Consider the following 23,793-nt stretch of genomic DNA (forward strand, 5'->3'; position numbering starts at 1 on the left):
TTAGCCTTATTTTAAGAACAGTGTCATTAAATTATGATTTAGACATTTCAAGGAGTAAAGTGTTGTTTTAATGGGGAAAGAGAGTAATTTCGTTTTGCCCACTACTGTCAGGGTTATATTTAGACAGTGTATCCCCATGCCTACTGAGTCATTTAGTTGTGTTAATGAACATTCAACAAATCCTATTTGATATCCCTTAATCCTCTCTAAACTTCTCATATAGAATCTACCAAAACATAGTTCCTGTGGATTAGTCAGGCATTACTTTTAGATATTTTCATGAGGAAATGTCATTAGTGTTGGTAGAGCCTATTTTGATAAAATAGTTTAGAAAGATGAATCATGTAACTAGGCATCAATATTTCTTTAAATTGCAGTGAGGATAATTTGCATATTAGTTCTTTGGCTTGCCTCCTCAATAATGCTTGCTATTAAAGTATGACCCATCTAGTTTATTGTGAACTGCGATGCAAGCATTTTTGGCTTTTATGTTTTATAGTTACAATTTTGCTTCCCCTAAAAATTGCAAAGGACATTGAAGTTTATAACTGTACTTAAAATATCTATTTATTGAGAAAGTAGTGGTTTCATAATTAGAACTTAATTCAGTAGTTAAAGTTGGACAGGATATAAATCTTAAAAACATTGTCACCTGAGAAAGATAAAATAAGCATGTCACTCAGAAAGCATGTCACTCAGAATGACTCAGTATACTGGATAGGAACAAGAAGTAACAGAAATTCAAAGTAGAGATGCACAGACCCTGTATGTTTTTGGTGTATACATGCGTGTCTATGTGCCCGTGTGTGTTGTTCGTGCATGTGTAGTATGTGTGCTGTGTATACACATACCTGTGCAAATGTCCATGTCCCATGTGCATGCACGTGGAGTCCAGAGGAAGACGCTGGACCCCTGCTTGTGCCTCTAGTGCTCTTATTCACTCAGCCATCGCCCACTCTCCAGACTATGTTTTGAATGAGCAATTATTAATTTTTGATTCTGTTGAAGTTTAAGGTAATTATGTTAGGGTTTGGAAGAGGTGAGAAATGTACAGAAGCTCACACTCCGGTATTTCAAGTGAGAGTCATCATGAGAGGGAGAGCCTGAGCAAACCGCCAAAGATGTCTCTTCTCATTCTTCAAGGCAGAGGAACACAAAGAAACATGCTATCCAGTTTCTTGGGTATCATCCTGTAAAGCCACCCTTGGCTTAAGAATCATACTTAAGAAGATGACAGAATAATGCAGTGTGACTCACATTTAGGCCAACTCCTTCAGTAGTTGAATATTGACTGAAGGAAGTAAACAAACTAAAATTGGTATTTATGTGCAGTAACTGAACTTCAGGCAGGAATGCCATTGATTTATGAAAACTATTACTTTTTTGTTTATAGTTTAGTCACTATTCTTTTTTATTTTTGCTTCTGAGCCAATCAGAAAGCTATTGCTTATCCATTGAGGCTGTGGGCCACTATTGCACTGGCATGTACATCCTGTCAGAGTGTTTGCTTCAGAGTAGCTTAGACCTCAGGTGGCTCAGACTGTTGTTGACCACTTTCTCCCAATAGCTCATATAGTTTAGCCATTATTCTTTTAAGGAACTATCTGCCATGTACTAGGATTTTTCATTCTAGTTTAAAAAAAATTAACTATGTCATATATTGAAAAATTTTTATGAAATTTTAAGTAGGATTATCAATTCTCTGTTTAGCTTTATGATGAATTGTTTCAGGTTCAAAGAAAATGTACCAAGACTTATAGTTATGTTTATACAAACTAAGTATTTTAAAAGCCTTAACACACATGGGTTAAGATGGCGGTGGTGGTGTTTTCTAGAAATTGACACAGAGGACTTGTGCACCTGTGCTTACTAAAATTAATGTTATTTCTTTGGCATTTTCAGAATATATTGCTTAGGAAATAGAACAGCAGACCGAAATGTTATCAGTCCATTAGAAATTTATTTAAGTAGCATACCAGTTTTGGAGGACCTGTTCACAGTCTCCATCAAATCGATATTGACGGTTTTTAGCAAATCAAACAATAATACACAATTTAATGAGTTTGAGATTATTTCATTGGTTTACCTTTGCAAAGCCAAATGCACTTTTAAACCATGTCTCAGTATTATAAATATGATAATATAAAACTGAATTTCAAAGATATCTTTCCTGGAATAGGTTTTGTATTGTCATTATGCGACAGATCTGCCTAGCCCACGAAAACCTTTGATTTGGTGGCAAATCACTATTTGAAGAATGCCTTCAACCATGTAACATGTAGCAAATTGATTTGAAATAGGATTAGATGATTGTCCAGGTTAATGTATTGCTTCTGCACTGAATTGTTAGGAAATGAATTCATAAAGAAAGAAATTCATTTGTTATTTCTCTAGAGGAATGTAACCCCTAAAGTTTTTCTGGAAACCTTTCATATTAGTGGTAACAAAGTTCTCTTCAATATTATATAGATAACATAAATATTCCTAAGTGTCTACTGCTTGATTCATTTGATTTAAGTTACAGATCCTAACCTATACAAAGCTTTTCTGCATTGTCTCGGGGGGGGGGAGGGGTTTTAGTTATCTGTCTCAAGAGCCTGCATGCATTGGCAAGGTGGTTCTAGAAAACCTAATATTCAAAGAAGTGATTAAAACTTACCGAATAAAGATATTGATTTATTATTTAATTTTTTGAGTTCTTTGTGTATCCTAGATATTAATCCTTTATCAGATATATAGCTGGCAAAGATTCTCTCCATTCTGTAGGTTGCCTCTTTGCTCTGTTCACAGTGTCTTTTGCCATACAAAGGCCTTGTAATTTCATGAGGTCCCAGCGGTTAATCTGTGGTTTTATTGCCTAAGCAATTGGGGTTATATGCAAAGTAGAGGTGAGAACAAGGAATATGTTTCATTTTTAATATTTTCATTGTATTTTATTTTAATATTGTTATTAACAGTAAAGACTGATTATGATTATTATTTTTTTTGGCAGGGTCTCGCTCTAGCCCAGGCAGACCTGGAATTCACTATGTACTCTCAGGTTGGCCTTGAAATCATGGTGGTCCTCTTACCTCTGCCTCCCGATTGCTGGGATTAAAGGCATGTACCACCATGCCTAGCTAATTATGAAACATAAAGAAATATCTTTATGTGTCTGTATTAATTTCCTTCTGCTGAATCAGAATGAATATGAAGGAAATTTTGATGATTTTTGATTAACTTTATATTTTATGTGGGTGAAAAATTTTATTTTAATGTGATTAATGCATATGTTACCAATTATTCTTTGTTAAAATGATTCATAAAACTATACATTTATTATAAATGTGAATAAATTCTATAGAGATTTAAAACTAAATTCCAAATATTGCATGGACTTTGTGTATGTGGTACTAGATACTTAAACACAAAAACTTTGTATATACTAAGCAACTACTCTACTACTGGGCTACATCTTCAGCCTTAACTACTTTTTAAATCTTTTCTATCATTGTTAAATTTTAGAGTGTTTTATTTTATTTTTTAAATAGTTTTATTTGTTTGAGAGAGAGGTAGGCAAAGAGAAAGAGACAGACACAGAGACAGCGAGTATGGGGCACTGGGGCCTCCTGCCACTGTAAAAGAACTCCACATGCATGTGCCGCTTTGTGCATCTGGATTTATGTAGGTGCTGACTAATCAAACCCAGGCCTTCAGGCTTTGCAATCAAGTTCCTTTAACCATTCAGGCATCTCACCAGCCCTACAGTGTTTTCTATTTACATATTTATTTTATTAGGGAGAGTATGAATGGGCACATCAGGGCCTCTAGCCACTGGAAATGAACTCTAGACACATGTTGCACCTTGTGAATCTGTCTTATGTAGGTACTGGGGAATTGAACCTGGGTCCTTAGGCTTCATAGGCAAATACTTTGACCACTAATTGATCTCTCCAGCCCTTCTAAAGTGTTTTCTAAAAGAAATTGATAACCGTAGGTTTTGGTAACAGATATAAGCCATATAAGAGACAAATAATGTATGATTTCCTTCAGACTATGAACACTGGGCTAGTGAGATGGTCAGTGCAGCAGGTAAGAGCGCTTGCCTCAACAGCAGGACTACCTGAGTTCGAGTGCCGGCGCAGGTACAAAGCATGGCTGTGCACACTTGGAACCACGGTACTGAGTGGGCGTGGAGGCAGAATGATCACTGGGGCCTTCTGATTAGCCTGTCTAACTGAAAAACAGCGAGCTTCAGATTTAGTGGGAGAGTGTCCCAGGAAAATAAGGTAGAAATACAATAGAGCAGGATCCCTGATGTCCTCTTCTGGCCTCCACACTGTGTGTACATGTCACACCCCTCTGCATGCACACCTACATATAGTGTACACAAACACACACAGCAAAAAATTAAGAATAGGACTAGGAAGATGGTTTAGCAGTTGAAGGTGCTTGCCTCTGAAGCCTAAGGACCCAGGTCAATTCCCCAGACCCCATGTAAGCCAGATATACATGGTCTGCACATGCATGTGTCTGGAGTTTGCTTGCAGTTGCTAGAGGCACTGGGACATCCATTTTCTCTCTCTGTCTTCCAAATAAATAAAATTAGGGTCTCATGGCATTTAAAAAATCAAAAATAAATAAAATTCTAAAAGCATGGATATGAATTTGAAGTATATATGCTTCAATTTTTACTTCATGTTCATAAGTTCAAATTAGTTCTCAGTATGCTGACTGTTGGGTATATGCACTAAGATATCTTAGATGTGACAGGCACAAAATGTGAACTCTTACAACAGGGCAATGAATTTAAAGCAATTTACTCTGTGAGTTGCTTCAATTCTGGAGTGAAAAAAATGGAGCCATACAAAGTTTAGGTAATTGCTTAGAGTTACATAACCTATCATACAATGACCCAGAAGGTAAAGACAACGCAAAACAAAACAATAAAAGGACTGAAAGTTAGCATTTTATACTGGCTGTTTTATAATCACTAAAGACTGGATAGAGGACCAGGGCATAAATGAGGAACTCATCCTAGGCCACAGCGCCTGGATTCATTGGCCACATTTCCCTGTACCCAGGTTTTGGGAAAGAAACTTCAATGCACTGTTTGTCTATTTGATTCTCTTTATGCTTTCAATGGGGTTTTGAGACCAGGTTTTTTTCTGACAGCTAATTCTGTGACTTAGTTTCGAGAAGATTGTGTAATAAGGAGTTGCTGGACACCACGTTGCATGACAGAGGGCCTTCACAACCAAAGTCTGTTGACAAGAGAGGAGCCAGGCTGCCAGGTTGGGGGTGAGCCTTGGGCCCAGTTCCCATGGGAGTCACTAGTAGGCACTGGCTATCAAGCTAGTATATCAGGGGCCAGAACAAATCCGTGTCCACAAGGGACCTGCAGGGTTAGAGAAAGCTGTCCCCATGAGTCCATTGGGATGGGGCACCCACTGGTGTCCCCGTAGGGTCTGTGCTAGGCAAAGGTAATGCAACTGCCAGTGACTTAGAACAAGTACTCCAGTCACCTAACTCTTTCCAGCTGTACCCACACAGCTTGATTCTTAAATGCACCAAAATAAATAAACAAACCAAACAACTACTTGTTGGGTTTGACTGACACAAACATAGTAACAACAAGAAAACTGTCTCTTTTCTCCGTGACAATTCTCTTTACAAACTAAACTCCTTCTGTTTAAGATAGTAAAAGGGCTTATTGAAAAATTGTAATTATAAAGTAAATTTTCTAGGTCTTATTTTGGATAGAGCTTATAAAGTAAACCTATTTTATTAATCCATGATATCACATGGAATGTATGATCTCATTCTTCTGGAAGTGAGGAGGAGAATCTTTTAATTATGTAGGCCAATTAGGAATTACCTTGAGAGACTTTTAGTAATACTCAAATGTATAAAATGTCATTGAATTATTCAAACATTGAACTTGTTATCATATCCTGTCCCATCTTAGACCTCTAGAAGAACAAATTGTCTCAGTGCTTTCAATTTCCTCCTCCCCCAAACAAATACATTGAGATTTAGTCTTCCTGAAAAACTCTCAAAGTTGTAAGGATTTAACTGATGGAAATATTCATTAATTCTGTTTCATTACTAACTATTTAAGTCAGTAATCAATGTGGTACTAGATTACATTTCTTTCACAGAAATAAATATTGAATGGGGTACATTTTGAGAGTTTAGAGCTATCATCCAGGTATCTAATGAATCAAACAATGTAACACTAATACAAGAATTAGCCTCAGTAAAGAAACACTCTTGTCAATATGATCAGTACTTTATGTGCTAGATAAAAGAAATATATGTATTGATTTATAAAAGTGAAAAAAATAAAGACAATTGAATGCTTACCATTCCAATTATTGATTTGTTTGTCTGTCTGTCTCCATCCATCTATCTGTCTATCTATCTATCTATCTATCTATCTATCTATCTATCTATCTATAATCTATCTATATCATCTACCATCTACCTACCTACCTGTTATCTATCCATTTTTGTCACCTATCTGTGATTTCTTTTAATCTTTTAAACTGGTGAGATATTCATATTTAATTTACAAAATATATGAGTGCAAGAAGCATTAATATAATAATGTGTAGACAATAACATTCTTTTTTAATCTGTGTGTGTGTGTGTGTGTGTGTGTGTGTGTGTGCGTGTGCACGTGTACGTGTATGCCTGCCTGTGTGTGCCATAGTGCATGTATGGATGCCAGAGGACAACATTGGGTGTCGGTACCTACCTTCCACCTTATTTAAGACTGGGTCATTTGTATGGCACTGTGTATGCCAGACTATCTGGCCTGTGAGCTTCTAAGGGCTTTCTTGTCTCTACATCCCATCTCACCTTACGTGTACTGGGGTTAGAGATGCTCATGCTACTGCATGTAGCTTTATTTAAGCTCTGGGGATCCAGACTCAGACCTTTACACTTATGCAGCAAATGCATTGACCATGGAGACATATGCCTAGTCTATAATCTTAATTTCTGGAAAACTGGGTCTTATTATATTCCTGGGTGACATTAATTGCCCTATGCCATGCTGCTTCACTCTCATACTAGGATGGGGATCAGGATAGTATATTTCTCTGGTCTTTTCCAAATTACCAAAACTTTAAAGAAACCTCCTAGACTATTTATACTTGTATAAATTTTTTGGGAATGAAACATGTTGTTAACCTAAGAATGGTTACTGTGTATATGACATTACATACATTTTTAAGAAAAAGAAAAATTGCCAAGAATATCTTCTCTTAGAAAAATTCAGAAAAGTTTGGAATGCATTGCTTGGCTTGTGGAGGTTGTTAATGGTTGGCAGAGCTTACTGGATTGTGACTGAACACCAATGCTTAGTTCCAGGAAGTGCAACATTTCAACTGAAGAATGAAGGAGGAGTGGTTCATGCTGATGTACTTGAATTGCAGTTAGCAAGTGTACTTCTTGTGCTTGATCCTCCTTCATTGTATTATGTGATGGAAATCACTTCCCAGGAACAAAAGTTCCATAGTGATCACTACAAATGAGAGGTTATTGACTCAGTAAAACAAAATTTAATTATATTCATGAATTGTGGCTTGTATTTCACCTTCACAGATTTTAAAGAGATAATGAAACACTCAACTTTCAAGAATTAAATATTTTCCCAAAATGATTACAAACTCCCTGAAAAGCAGAAAATAACCATTATGTAAATGAGGGCACTTAGAACAGTGTTCAACAATGCATCTGCATTAGCTGACTGATGTTGCTGTAGAAAGCCTTCCACTGGCCAGGCTAAGTGCATGATCTTGTTTGGGTAAGCGTACTAAAGCTGTAACTTCCTACGCCCTGACACTGAGCATTTACATCTTGGCTTGTCACTGGAGACCAAAACTTTGTGTTTTTATGAAATAGCCATGCTTGGGCTGGAGAGATGGCTGAGTGGTTGGAGGGGCTTGCTTGCAAGGCCTGATAGTGGCCTAGGTTTGATTACACACTACCCATGGAAAGCCACATGCATGAAGTGGTGCACGCTTCTGGAGCTCGTTTGCAGTGGCAGGAGGCTGAGGTGTGCCCACATTCTCACTGTCTCTGTCTGTCTCTTTCTTTCCCACTCTCAAATAAATAAATAAATAAATAAATAGTATATCTTAAAAAAAAAATCCATTCTGGAGTGATGTCTCAGAGGTCACGTGTGCTTCCTATGCAAGCACAGGGGCCTGAAGGGACCTGGGACCTTCCGAGTTCAAATCTACAGAGTCCATGTAAAACAGCTGGGTGTGAGCACATGTGCCTGTGGCTGTAACCCCAGTCTTACAAAGAAGAGCAGAGGCCAGAAAATTCCCCAGGCTAATGAAAAGCAGCACGTTCCTACATCACTAAGAGACCCTGACCCCAACAAGAGTTGGGGAAGAGTGCCGTAGCAGGGCTGATATTCGGCTCGGGCCACTGCAGGCCAGCACCTCCCTTTGCAGGCGAGTGCATGGAGTGCCATGAGGGCACAGGCACATGCAGTCATCATACACACCACACCTCACAGACATAACACAGCACAATAGGCACCGTGCACATACACACAAACCAAAAAAGAAGAAAAAAAAAAAGAAATAAATATCCTTTACTTTGTAAGTTCATTAATATAGGAGCAATACAGAGATTAATCTTACACCTGTGCTGGGAAGACATACAAATATGTGAATCATTTCATTGGAACAAGAAATTCCAGATGATTCCAGTGAAGGTAGTTGAGAATCACACTTTCAAACTATGGCAGATGTTATCTGGTGAAATGATGAGTAATGGTATTCAGGGTTCCTTTTATTGAAATCACATTTAGAAGAATTTGTTTTTCTTTCCTTTTGTTTTTTGAAATAGCCTACAGCTGGTGGGAAATCTATCTTTTTCTCCTCTGTTTTCTTTTGTTTTAAATTTTAACCATTATTTTTTTAATTTTTGAGAGACAGGGGGAGAGAGAAAGAGAATGGGTATGCCAGGGCCTTTTAGCCACTGTGAACAAACTCCAGATGTGTGTGCTACCCATGTATGCATGTGCAACATTGCATGTTTGCATCATTGTGCATCTGGCTACATGGAGTCTGTCTGGAGATTCTGACATGTGTTCTTAGGCTTCCCAGGCAAGTGCCTTAACCATTAACCCATCTCTCCAGCTTTCTGTTTTTAATGAAGCCTGGCACATTCTGTATGAAAGAGCTTGAGTTTCTACTCTGTTGCTACTGACTCTTCAATTATGGGCAAGTAACATGAGGATTTCACAGTTTACTTTTGTAGTAAAAGTAAATATTTGGATGCCATCTTTCAGAGCTTCTGGCAACTCATTGTTTCTTTGTTACCATATCTAGGGAGAATTTAATGAAATGTTTTAATTAAAACTTGACTGGTTGCCCAATTAATAATTGAGATGTGAAGCCAGGCATGGTGGCACATGCCTTTAGTCCCAGCACTCAGGAGGCAGAGGTGGGAGGATTGTCCAGAGTTTGACGCCATCCTGAGACTACATAGTGAATTCCAGGTCAGCCTGGGCTAGAGCTAGACCCTACCTTAAAAGCCATACCCCCCCAAAATAATAATTGAGATGTGAAAAGTTACCACATTTGATATTGTTGTGGAAGGTGTGAGGTCTGTTAGGTTTTGTCTTTTTGAAGCAGTGCATTCAGTCAAGAGCCAGATTATTTGATCAGAAGTTTACTTAGACAAGTAGAAGAAGTAAAGTAGAAGGAATGGTGAACAAAGCAAGCACTTGAAAAAGCACTTGAAGTGGGCTTCCTTAAGGCAAATGGCAGCCTCGTGGGTTCTGCCTTGTGGATGTAAAGAAGTTTTTAATGAATACTTATGATGTGGGTGGCATATTTATGAGATAAAGTGACCTTTTTGTGTTCCAAATTATAGTGGACTGCATCTGCCTTTTTAAGGTCATTCCTCCCATGATCTCCACAAAAGGTTAGGGATGCAAAAATCATGATGTGAGTGATGATGCCAATTTTCTTAAGGATATAGATAGACCCTTTGGTAATTTTCCAGTGCAGGCACATGCCCTGGTACCTTTTTCTGATATAGTTGAAACAACCTAAGTGTCACATCAAGGATGTTTAACCATAAAGGGCCATCTGATCATCTGAAAACATAGTTACCAAAATGTGATAATAGTATTCCTTGGTTATCCCATGTGAGGCTCCTTTCCTATGGGAGTGATGTGGCTGGTCTCATTGTTACTCATGATTTACTATGTTAAAATTAGATGTAAGAATATATTGGAGGCCAATGTGTCTTGGGTATATTCCTAACAGGGTCTTTGTGGGAGTGGCTGAAGCCTGACGAGACCAGGTTTATTGCTTTTCCCAGCACCCAGTCCTTTCTCTTATCTGGTCAGCATGGCTATCTCACCGCACTCTTACTCCCCAGTGTTCCTAACCTTGCTGTTTTAACACTAAGGTTCATTTCAACTATAACAGTATCAGCCATAAGTAGTTAGGACCTTAGGCACTTATTCAGATATACTTCTGTCCTCTCTGTCTAAAGAGGAAGCTTGACTGACTATTCATGCATGTGTGATGTTAACATTACTTTCTAACTAAGGTTATTTTTCTTTTGAAATATTGAGGAGAAAGTTTGTGGTTCAATAAAATGGCAAATTATAATGAATATATTAATGAAAATGAAAAACACAAAGCAAAGCAGAGCTAGTAAACTTTTAGTAAAAGACCTGATAGAATATATTGTTTTCACACTTACTTCCAACATCATTTCTCTGAGTTAGGTTTTGTTTCATTTTTCTCAGTATTTGACTATGAGTCAAAAATAATTATTTGACTGTACAGATGTACAGACTGTACATCTCAAATTTTGTAAGCTACATAGACTGAAAGGCACACATCTTAGAATGATATTTAAAGGATTTTTTTTTTTTTTTTGTCTGTTTTGTTTTCGTTTTCGAGGTAAGGTCTCAGTCTAGCCCAGGCTTACCTGGAATTCACAATGTAGTCTCAGTGTGACCTCGAACTCATGGCGATCCTCCTACTTCTGCTGGGATTAAAGGTGTGTGCCACCATGCCTGGCCTTAAAGGATATTTGTCTCAAGCTCCAGGGCAAACTTGAGCCTTTACTGGCCAAGTGAAGTTCCTCCCTGCTTATATTATCCATGCTTCCCTGGGTGCTCTGCTCAAGTTATTATTTCAGTTTCAATGTGGTTCTACCTCCATTGATATGATTTTAGTCTTTGTACTTTGGTGTAAAAGCCACCTTTCTGGGAAGAGGCCATTTACTCTGCTCCAGTTGGTGTTAATAACATATACACATAATTTGTTTATTTGAGAGAAGAGAGAGAGAGAGAGAAGTGAGTGTATGTATGGGCAGACCAGACCCCCTTGTAGCTGCTTTTGGTCTCTGCATGAATGTGCTTTTTTATGTCTGCCTTTATGTAAGTAGTGAGGAATTAAACCCAAGTTGATAGGCTTTGCAAACAAGTGCCTTTAACTGCTGAGCCATCACCCCAGCCCTGACATTTCTTTCTTTTTCATTTCTTTCATTTGTGTATGTGTGTGGATTGAGTACATGTGTATGCTTGTTCATATGTATTTACATGCATGTGTGTGTTTAATCCAGAGTTCATTGTGCATGAGTGTCTTTGTCTAGTGCTCTCCACCTTATTTATTAGGACAAGGTCTCTCTCTGAATCCAGAGCTCTCTATTCACCTAGTCTAGCTTGTCATATTTCCCAAGAGATCTATCTCTGTCTGATCCTTGACTGCTGGGATACTACCAACGCTGACACAACTTCCATTCACGTATGTTTGGGGATCCAAACTCATGTTCTCATGATCACATGGGAAATACTTCATTGACTGATCTACATCCCAGCTTTCCACCCCCCACCAAGAATGCATTCTTGTACCATCATGTAATACTTTTTAACTCGATGACTGATTTCTTTGTCAGGCACCCCTGAGTTCAAATTCTGCCTCTACTGCTTCCCTCATCTATGTCCCTGGGTGACTGATGCCAGGGCCTAAATGTCTCTCCCATTTTCTTACACTGCATGGAATGTGCAGACCTCTTTGATGCTAAGGTCTGAAGACTTGGCACCAGTGTGATCTTGAGTATTATCAATTGGCTGGCTTACTGAGTAAATAGTAAGCATTTGAGGACAGGAGAGTGACTCTATTCATATTAGTGCTCATTTCAATATCTTGTTTCCCAAAGGAAAACAAAATCTAGTTCTCTTTTCTTTTGCTTATGATTGTTTATAAAACATATTAAAACTAACACATTAGAATTAACATATATTAATTGCTCTATAGATGAATCCTACAAGAGTTGAGATAACAGAGGTTATGCATTAAAAAAATAAAAAAAGTGGGCTGGAGAGATGGATTAGCTGTTAGGGAAGTGTCTAAGGACCCAAGTCTGATTCTCTAGAATCCACATAAAGCTAAAGGCACATGTGTCTGGAGTTCATTTATAGTGAAGGGAGGCCCTGATGTACCCAATCTCTCTCTCTCTCTTTCTCCCTCTCTCTCTCTACCTCATTTTCACACACTCTCTCAAATACACAAGTAAAAAATATTTTAAAGAGGTAAAATATAAATCAAATAGTGATAGACCAGTTTTTAAATAAACAATGAAAAAGGTTTAATTTTGTCAGCATGAACACAGTGAAATGAACAGTATTAATGAGGAAATCTGTGACATTATCTTCATCCTATTATGTCTTGTAGGATCTCGTCTTCGCCAGGAGGACTTTCCACCACGGATAGTGGAACACCCTTCTGATGTCATTGTGTCTAAGGGTGAGCCCACCACTCTGAACTGTAAGGCAGAGGGCCGACCGACACCCACCATTGAATGGTACAAGGATGGGGAGCGGGTGGAGACAGACAAGGATGACCCCCGGTCTCACAGGATGCTTCTGCCCAGCGGGTCCTTATTCTTCTTGCGCATCGTTCATGGGCGCAGAAGTAAACCGGATGAAGGGAGCTACGTCTGCGTGGCAAGGAACTATCTTGGTGAAGCTGTGAGTCGAAATGCATCTCTGGAAGTGGCATGTAAGTAAACACATAACCATCATGTGCATGTTGATTTAATCTACTTTAATAGTCTTTAATTACTTTTAATTGCTGTTCTATGCATGAAGAGGAAGACAATTGACACAATGTGGAACTTTTGATTCTCCATTGAAACATGGCAAACATACTTCCAGAACCGGGGTTACAACACAGGGTTTACATTAAATTAATGCAAAATTTATGTTCGCATATGAAAGCAACAGATCATCCATGATGCTGTTCAGAGTGGAAAATTTAAATATTGAGAAATATAATTATCAGCATTGGTTATGGTAAAATGAAACAAGTATACATATTAGCACATAAAATACAAGGCATAAATTCAGCATTTTACCCCTTTTTGCTACGTACTTATATTTGCATATGTGTGTGTAATATACACATCTGTATGCATAAAAGCACTAGCTATGCACACAGACCTTTCCTTAGTAGTGATATTTTAATTAAATGAAAATATTTTCTTTTTTTATAATATGGTAATTCAACAATACTTAAACACATTCTGGCTAGCATTGAAATATATAAAAAAAATTGAAGTATTTCAATGCGAAATTCTATTGATTTTTTTTTCTTATATATCTCTTGATAGTAAATATGACCAGCTCATTCTGTAAAGAAATCAAGCCTGTCATGGACAAATGACCAAGATGTGGCAACAAGTTAATGAGAACTACAAGAACAGATCTTGAATTTTCTAATATATATATTTTTTTGGTTCAAACTTTTTTTTTTTTATTTTATTGGATCTTTTTGGCAAAACCAGGAGAGGGGTATAGGTGATGAGTTAGTTCTCTGGTGTCCCGATTAATCTTGACATGTAATGCTCTGGCTCAGAGCCCAAAATACACTGTAGTATCTGCCACCTCAGCTAATGGCACATTGAGTGACCTCCAGAACTCAGTCTAGAAACATGAAACCAGTAAGAATTATACAGTATTAGAACAACACTAAAAATAAATTGTACTATTTCAGTTAAAGGAAAATGAAGACATTTTATTTTTTTCATACTTTTATGTCCAGACCAGCAAAGAACTTCTTTAAATCATTAGCTAACTTCATTTCAAATATTAAAGTTTACTGAAAGTGGCCAGAAAATTCTCTGTGGGACATTAGTAAGCATTTTTTTCCCTTAGTTTTAGCTTCGTTAAAATTGCTACCAACACACATGCATCTTTTACTTATATTTCACCAAAAAGGATTACTGTCTTCTCTAATTGAATCACTAATAATGAATCAAACTCTTTTAGAAGGAAAAAAAAATAAGTCATTATTTTTTTTATGTAATATGACAGTAGCATTTTTTATTTGGAAACAAATGAGCTTTAATAAATGCTTGAATTAGTTATAATCTACAGAGGAAAAACCAGAAATCTTCCAACTTGAATTTAGCTAGTGAATAAAATTCTTTCTTCTAATGCCATGCCAACAGTTCATGCTATTTGAAGAAACACAAGATGAAATAAGATTCATTTGTATGTTTCTGGTCTCTTTCCGTTAGCTTATCAGCCTTTTCTATTTTCGTGTGTCTACATGAAACATAATCATGTGGAAACTTAGGTCAAAACTTTGTGATTTTCCAGAACCTATTTTAATGAAAGTATGTTAGCATAACATGATAGAATAATAGTTGCTAATAGTTGCTGATTATTATATATGTCTTGCCAATATATCACAACATGCAAAAGAAATGCTTGATAGTGGCATGTGGAAAGCTATGAACATTGGTGTTGGGAAATAGTGATGAAGTCATATTCCAATTTAGTCTCAAGATCTTACAATTAATTTTACATGATAAATGTAAATATATAATTATAATGACTTAAATTGAGAATCACTATAGCCTCTTAAAGGGATAATTAAAATAGACCACAAAGATGGAGAATATTAAAGAATATTAAATGAAGAATATTAAAATCTTCCTCAGCATATTATTTTGAGGAAGTATCCTAAAAGGAAACATCATTTGAACTCTGACTTGACATCAGGTAAAGATGTCGCATATGGGAATTGACATTGTAGATGTCCCTGGTAAACAGAGAAGAGGCATTAAACATATGCACATTTGCAGAACTGTAGATCATTTGTAAGGAGGCTCATTTGACATACTTGGAAAAGTAGTATAAGCTCAACCATAATATTTAGACTTTGTGTTATGCAAGAAAAATCTTTGAAGAAGTACTAATAAATGTTTCAAAGGGTTGATGAGTAAAGTTAGAAGTTAAGAAGCTGTACAATAGTTGAGGAAAGAGTTGTTCTTAAATTCAAAACTGGAAATAGCAGTGAAGGTTGAATGGAAGACATGGTTAGAAATATACTTAGAAATTATACATCATATCATTTTAAGGTCAGTTTGGGAAATGGTGTGTTTTTATCAGATTTTTTAAATCTGAGTTTGTTTTATTTATATATCTATATGAATGGGACATACAGAAGAAACAACTATGGGAATAAGAGAATGGATTGGCTTTGACTGTATTGTGGGATGTACCAATGAGATAATAAGGTAAAAATATCTTGTGATCCACTATGAAATAGTTTCTTGGATTGAGAGAAAAAGCCCTTGTGAGTAGAGTTGGAAACCATACAAGTTAATCAATGGGAGGGGCTTGCCCAGGCAGTCTGTGATCAGGGAACCGCTGAAAGGGCTGATTTCATTGCTTGGAATACACAGTAGTTAATCATAGGCCGAGGGAAGAAACACTCATGCAGGAGGCTCAGTCTTGCATCAGGTGTTTGATGGGCATGCGCAATGAAGGAACTGCAAAAATAAGTTGTTAGCCCATTGAAAATGTCACATAGTGCTTAAATTTTAAAAAGTGCATGGACTGTAGCAATAGGTAGAGGACATGGCAGCGGTTGAGATAGATGGCACTGCTGTAGCGGGGCACGAGGCTTGGTTTCCCAGAAGGTAGCTTTGAATGAGGCCTGAAGAAACTGGAGCCCATTGTCTCAGCGTCTGCGCTGTGGCCCTGTGGGACCAGAGAGGCCTGTTGTTTCTACACTGTAGGAGGTTTAGAAGCATCTTTGGCCGTTGTTACCTCCAAGTATGATTTTCTGCCCGGCCCAGCGGTGACAACGAAAAACGTCTACACACATTTATTGTGAAATGATAACTGATGAAACAGTGTGGAAAAAGGTTGCTTCTCTTAGATTCACCTTCATTTTCATCTTAATTACAAAGATAGTGGATTCTGCTGCAGCATGCAACTACAAATGTTGATGGCCATCTATGGTGATTGGCTTTGTAAAATCTCCTTATTTGGTGGAGCAATACAAAGAAAAATAAACTCACTGATGAACAAATATTGCTATGGAGATGTGAACCATCTTATTTTTTTTTTCTAAAAACTATTTTTTTTTTTTGGGCGGGGGGTGGGTTGCTGGAGAACAACTCAGAAAGTGCTTTCAAATCAAATCACCTGAATTGCAGAAAGTTCTTTAGGTTAAAGAGTGATATTTAAATGATCCGGACATAGAGTGCCTTAGCACTCAAAAAGCTTATAGGTAATTTTCAAGGGACTTCCAAGAACAGACTCAGAGGTACAGACAGGGTTCTGGCCCTGCAGAGTGCTGTGGTGCACACGGGTCTGCCGTACAGCCAGGCCAGCATCCTCCAGAGATGGCAGCTGTAGCCCCAGGTGGTGAATATATGAGAGCCTCAATGCCTATCGACCAGGGGAAGAGGGGGTTCTGGCCTAAATGAAAATTCATGAAAAATTGATGAGGTCCCCAGATTATTATTATTTTTTTTCGTTTCCTTTCCTCAGCAATGCACTATGGCCATGAAGAGAGATTAAATGAGGTTCTGACCACTTTAGTTGCAGGAGGTTGTGGTTCAAAGACTAGGGGTCACGTAGAAGCCAACGTTTTATTTTACTTTATTTTTTCTTTCCTTAGTTTAAAGCAAAATGTAATAGCTGTTAAATGAGCTGTAATTAGCTGTTGCATTGATAGGTAAAATAGCTAAATATACAAAAGATGCCTTTTGATTTAAATGCAGAAGAGAAAACACTCCTGATTGTCAATTCAATTGGGTTGTAAAAAAATTTTTTTGACTGAATTTTGTAATATAGTGTTGTAAATTTATTTTCTCCTTTCTTCATTTTCCTTCCTCCTCTCTTCTCTGTCTCTCCTCTGTATTTTTTTTTTTTTTCTTTCCATTCTCCATGTGTCAAGACTCAGGCTGTAGAAAAGTCATTTAGAGAAGGAAAAGGTCTTGCATTATTTATGGTCACAGATTGCTAGAACAGCAGAGCTACAGAACACTGCAAACATAATAGTCCTGTTTATGTTAAATCCAAGAAAAAGTATGTTTTATTTGTACAAGAATGAGAGGTTATGGGAGTAGACTGTTGTGTCTTGTGAGAGGACACAGGTGACATTGAAAATGGATATAAGGTAAATCATTTTTTTCTGTCTTCTGTTGAATATCATGTAAATGTATGTTTTCTAAATTTTATTTTGAATGTTGGTGAATTATATTTATATCAAAATACCTTAATTCTCCATAAAGATAGAAAGCAATTTAAGTTTTCAGAAGTTAAAGCCATGCGTAACTCTTTATTACTTTTTGCTTTGTTTTGTTTTGTGGTGACGTGGTTTTACTGTCTATCTCAGGCTTGAACTTGCAACCCTGTTGCCTTAGCTTTTGATTTACTGGGATTATAGGGATGAACTAAAGTGCTGGCAACAATTGTTTGACCGAGATATACTTGACATACCATGTCTCTTATGGATTTAAATTATAGCCTGCTTTTGAACTTATTCACAGCGGTTGGCCACTATCGCAGCTACCTTCTTATTGCTGGGACAAACCCAGCCAAAAGAAGCACATAGGAGGGAATGGTTTACTTCAGATTATCAGTTAGAAGGGAGGGTTCTTTACGGCAGAGAAAGCACGCAGGGCGGGCTGCTGGTCAGTGCAGAAGAGGCAGGGGAATGAAGTAGTCTTAAAGGGCCAACTCTGAACACTCAGTGGGCTCAAAAACTATGCCACAAGGTCTTATTCCTCCTTCCCCATGACACATATCCTCTAGCAAGGCTCCATGTCCCAAAGGCTCTACAACCTTTCGAAATTGCCACCATCTGAGGACCAACTATTCAAAATACACACGCCTACAAGGGCATTTCATTCAAAGTACCACAGCCACCAATACCACAATCTGACCTAGAACCTCTCCATCATTCCTCAAAGAAACTCTGTGCCAATTTACACCATTTCCATTCATCGTGAACCTACCAGCCTTAGTTCTAGGTAAACTTTTATTACTTTCGTCTCTATACATTCAAATATTATGGGCCCTTTGCTTTTTTTTTTTTTTTTTTTTTTTTTTTTTGAGGTAGAGTCTCACTCTAGCTCATACTGACCCAGAATTCACTATGTAGTCTCAGGGTGGCCTTGAACTCATGGCATTCCTCCTACCTCTGCCTCCCTAGTGCTGGGATTTAAAGGTGTGTGTCACCATGCCCAGCTTATTATGTACATTTAATATCGGATACATGCACTATGCATGCCACTTGTCTTTTGATATCTTTTTTTCCCCTTGGTATTAATATATTGAAGAACCACTTGTTCTGGTATCTATCAGTACCTAGTTTTCTTCTAATTGATTAATAGTATCAATATGTAATGATTCACTTATTTATCAGTTAGTAAACATTCTGGCTGTTTTTATCATTCATGTATTCTGATTAATGCTCCTCTAATTTTAATAAGTTTTTGTGTTGACATATGGTTTCATTTGTATATTCCCTTGGCTTTATATCTCAGAATAGAATTAGTAAGATATGGTAGCTCAGTTTGATAAATTATAGGATTTACATTAATTTATAAGAGTAGAATTAACGATATTCACTGGTGCTATTGAATTTTGTTTGGTGCCCATTTCTGTCATTCAGTACACTCATGAAATGTCTCTAGTGCGACATGTATGCTGCTGAGTGCCACAGTGTTAGGTACCCCGCATCAAATATCAATAACATAAGATTTAATTAACACCAAAATATAATAATATGGAAAATAATATGGCATGGGAATTGTATTGAAAATAAATAGTTGTTAATTTTTCTTTGACTTGTGAATTTAATTCATGTAGGTATTAATTGATATAAATACTTGAACAACTTCTACTGTACTATCTTAACAGTCTTAATAGAGTGTGATTACTGAATCATTCCTTGCACTTCTATTTGTCCTAAAAGTAGGCAGTTTTGTTTTCTAAGATGCTATGGCCTGTTCTGAGAACATATGCTGTAATATTCTTGGGTTACTTTCCTATCCAAATATTCTAAGGTTTTTGTTTCTACATGGAAGGTGCAGATGAAAAGATTAATGACTAGCTATAAAAGATATAGGCTAATATTAAGAACAAGAACAGAAAGGTGGAAAATACATTATTCTGTCTCTCTTAAAACATTAGCATGCAAGTAAGTGCATTCTCTCACATACATTAAAGGTCATGAAACTGACTGAAATTATTATTTATAGAATTTGACCAAAATGACTAGAGGGACAACTTGCTTTTGATTTTCCCTAAGTTCTACTATTTGTACTTCTGTGTGTCAGGAGAAATTTCATTCTTTTTTCATCTTTTTTTCCTCCTCTGGAGTTGATGTGGAAGGTGGGGGTAGAAACACAAACAACTACAAAACTTTCGTAAGCTCAAGATACTTTGTATAATAGGAGGACTTATTCCTTATGTTATTTTGTTGTGTCTTTTAATTTTGTGACACCTCATTAAATGTTTAAAAAAAAAAGCACAGATCTTTCCTTTGATCTTCTATGTATGATGCCATAACTTTAACTAGGTTTCTTCCTATTGATGGTATGAATTGTATCTAATCTTTCTTTCAATGTAAAGTCTCAATGACAGCATGATTGACCTCTGATTCCAGGGAAGACAGAGAGATGAAGGGAAATCTTGTCCTCTTCAAAAGTGTATTCCCAAGGGCTGGAGAGATAGCTTAGCCCTTAAGGCACTTGCCTATGAAGCCTAAGGACCCAGGTTTGACTCCCTAGTACCCTTGTAAGTCAGGTGCATATGGTGGTATATGCATCTGGAGGTCATTTGCAGTATTTAGAGGATCTGGTAAGAAAACAAACAAACAAACAAAACCCACATTTATGGAGTGATGGCTTAGTGGTTAAGGCACTTGCCTGTGAAACCTAAGAACCCAGGTTCAATTTTCCAGTGACCACATAAGCCAGATGCACAAGATGATGCATTCATCCTGAGTTCATTTACAATGGGTAGAGGCCCTGGCATACACACATACAAATTCTCTCTGTCTCTCTCCCTCCCTCCATCCCTCTCTCTCTCTCAAATAAATATATAAAATATAAAAAATATGTATCCCCATATACAGTATAATACTGAGCATCAAGCTGAGCTCACCAGTCACATGGGCAGTCAGCCTATCTGTAGAATAACAGGGAAGAATGTGCAAGTGAGGGAAAGTGGTGGCCAGGCTGACCATGTAAGGTCTTCATGGATTTTGAAGTCCTGAAATTGTAATAAACTGGCAGTTTCCCGGTCCCACACTATAGTGACTACAAATTGGTGCTTTGTGATTAGATTGATTTGCATTTTTGTTTTATTCATATATAATTTCTAGCATCCGGAATATCCATTGGTCACTTATTCTCTGGTGAGATAAGACTATTATAAAATGGACTTTCAGAGATCCAGCAAGTATGGATATCAGGCTGGATTATAGGCTTCAAGAAGAATCTGAATGGATGCTGTCTTTGCTGCAAGTATGGCTTTGAAGTTGAGTTTGATTTAACACACAAGTACAAAAAGAATTCGTTTACACTTTTGGAAATCAAGTCAAGGCAATTCCCAGCCATCCATACATGTCTTTCTGAAATAAATCATTTCCTTCTCTTTGCAGTTACCTAGCAGCTAAATTGGTGTCAAAAATATAGAACACATGAACACTATATATATATATATATATATATATATATATATATATATATATATATATATATATACATGTATATATATTAAATATAATATAATCTATTTAGTTCTTTCAGTAACATAAGGTATATTTTATATATGCTATTTTGTATTATTGTACCTGCTTTATCTTCCTTTTTTCTTTTTCTGTTTACTCATATTCAGTGATGTTCATTCAATTCAGACTTCCCATTTTTTTCCAAAGCTGTTAGGATTAAGGGTTTTGATGTTCATTCCCTGTCAGGTCACTCTGTTGTACTGGCTCTCTCATGCAGTGGCTGCTAACATTTCCACTGGTGGAAGGTCAAAACCTCAGATAGGACATGCCTAGAACTTGAGAGTGGCCATGGAATGAGTGGATGGATGTTAGGAACTGCATCTAAAACTGTAAAGAAATGGAAAGGCAATGGCCTGCAGCTTTGTTTGACCAGGTTTGGAGGAAGAACACTCTTATTAGTCTATGAGAGAATGGATATGTGGGAGTATGGGAACGGAATGAACTGTAGATACAGGTGTTGGTGTGAACTAAACATATTGGTGAACATGTATTTTTTATGGATGCTCTCAGGATTCCCTTGTGATCTGAGCTGGCTGATTTGAAGTAGATTATACTAAACCTGGTTCTATTGGAGCAAAGGAGTATAGTGCAGGGAGAGCCATTATTTGTGAAAGTATGATAGACGGAAAGTTGAATGAAGTTAACAAATTAAGTCTGCCTTAGGAAGGAAGAAATGAAATTTCAAAGGCAATTGAAAGGGTTGACATGAATTTGTGGCTCAAGGGAAGACATATGCATAGTGTGTTGTTTGTGTCTTTGTAACAATGTGCTTCAACTATTCAAAACTCAGCTAAGAGATTTTCAATGGATTTGAGAGATTCAGTTTTGCAAGATAATGAACTTGACCTATCATGACAAATGTTAAATATACTTAACCCTACTCAACTTTACATGTAATTCCCAGGCCACTAGTTAAAAGGGTTAAAAAATCTGTTTCTTAAGAGGTGTTTTTTCTTATGATCATAATTAAAAAAGCCTAAACAAAATCAAATGCAAAGCATGACTCTTTACGCAGTGTTCAGTAGTGCAGTAGAGGACTGGTAAGGGCTGACCACCACCAGGTTTTTGTTGTATGTGCTTTATAATAGTGGTTTATTCATTTCTAGAAATAGTTGTAAGCCTTGGTTAATATCATTCTCTCCCTGGTATATCTGAGATGTAAAACTAATTTGCCAGTTTTCTCACAGATATTAGGGATAGAATCCATACTCAGAAAGACCTGGCTCTATAGCCCATTTTCTTCATTAATATGCTATGCCTCCACATTGATTAATTTAAACAAGCAAATAAAATCATTTGACACCTTGAAGAAAATCATTAGTGTTTGTTTTAGGTCTTACTCAGAGAACATTATCTAATTGTGTGTACACAATGGTGGTCTGGACCAGATGAAGTCTAAGGCACTGTTTTCATGTTAATATTTTGAGAGTTGTGGGATAATAAAGAAAAGAAACAAAGAGTAGCATAATGTTTTCTATTTTTTATTTAGTTATATATTGGCATTTAAGAATTCATTAGCTTATTCGAGTGATTTGATTTTCTCTGTACAGTTCCTAGTTGTCAAATATCAGTATCAGGAAAATCCATCACTTTTCAGTGCTTATTGACAAGTGTGGAGACCAAAGCAGCTTGGAGACTAAGAATCCAATTTATAAAATGAGTCATCTATCATTTCATATCTAATGATAACATTACTAAGTTTATAAGTAAGGCATACTATACCTTATTTCTAGGGTTATCTGAATCAGTAAATCTTTTTGTACATTTCATTGCTGTATGTGTAGACAAGTTCAGTTTCATTAACATTGGTCAATTAGACTTTCAAATGATTATATCTGAATTTTCTATATTTAAAATGAATCAAAGAAGGAAGTATGCTGTTTAAACCCATGATGCTATAAAAATGAGATATGCACAGGCAAAAATAAGTCAACTTTGACATAATAATGTCACATAGTATAACAAAACACTTCTAAATGGATCATAGACTTATATATAAAGCATAAAACTATACACTTCTATTAGGTAACACAGGAGAAAATACCTGAGGGCAAAGGCTTGGCAAACAATTCTTTCATATGATACTAAAAGCAAAAACTGAGAATAAAAACTTGATAAATTTTATTTCATTAAAATTAGAAAATTTTATTCTCTGAAATATTCTATAAAAAGGAGAAATACAAATGCAACCCCCATAATCATTGAAAAATCATATGTGGAATGTACAAAGATCCTTTAAAACTTAACATTAACTAAAACATAAACAAATGAGAAAATATGGACAAGACTTAAAGAAATATGTCACAAAAAGAATATGTAGATGAGAAGTAAGCACCTTAAATATATTTAACAAGTTATCCTTAGGGAAATGCCAATTAAGACCATAATAAAAGATACTATGTACCTTTTAACACAAACAAAATAAAAATGGGGACTTTGTCAAATTCTGGTAAGTGTGTAGAGATACGTGGTTTCTCATACATTACTGAAAAAAATGTAAAATAGTACAGTCACTCTGTAAAATCATTTAACAGGCTCTCAAAGCACAAACTACACATTTATTATCCTATTATACTCCTAGGCATTTATCACATCGAAATATAACATTTCTGCACATAAAACCTCATAGATAACTTTAAAAAATTGTTTTATGTATATTATAAGAGATTATATACTATTATCACCTCACTCCAACTCCCATTACTCTGGGGACCCT

General features: G+C 36.6%; 1 protein-coding gene across 20 annotated transcripts in view; it reads left to right on the forward strand.

Moving 5' to 3' along the window:
* The window catches only part of Robo2 (roundabout guidance receptor 2), a 1,359,396-nt gene that overhangs the window by 841,729 nt on the left and 493,874 nt on the right, over nt 1-23,793 (forward strand). For all 20 annotated transcript variants that reach the window (XM_045147698.1, XM_045147700.1, XM_045147702.1 and 17 more), the window contains exon 2: nt 12,708-13,034. In XM_045147698.1, coding sequence (XP_045003633.1) covers nt 12,708-13,034 — 327 coding nt within the window. The remainder of the gene's footprint in view (nt 1-12,707; nt 13,035-23,793) is intronic.

Source organism: Jaculus jaculus, chromosome 4, assembly GCF_020740685.1.
Source record: "Jaculus jaculus isolate mJacJac1 chromosome 4, mJacJac1.mat.Y.cur, whole genome shotgun sequence".
Classification (NCBI taxonomy): Eukaryota; Metazoa; Chordata; class Mammalia; order Rodentia; family Dipodidae; genus Jaculus; species Jaculus jaculus.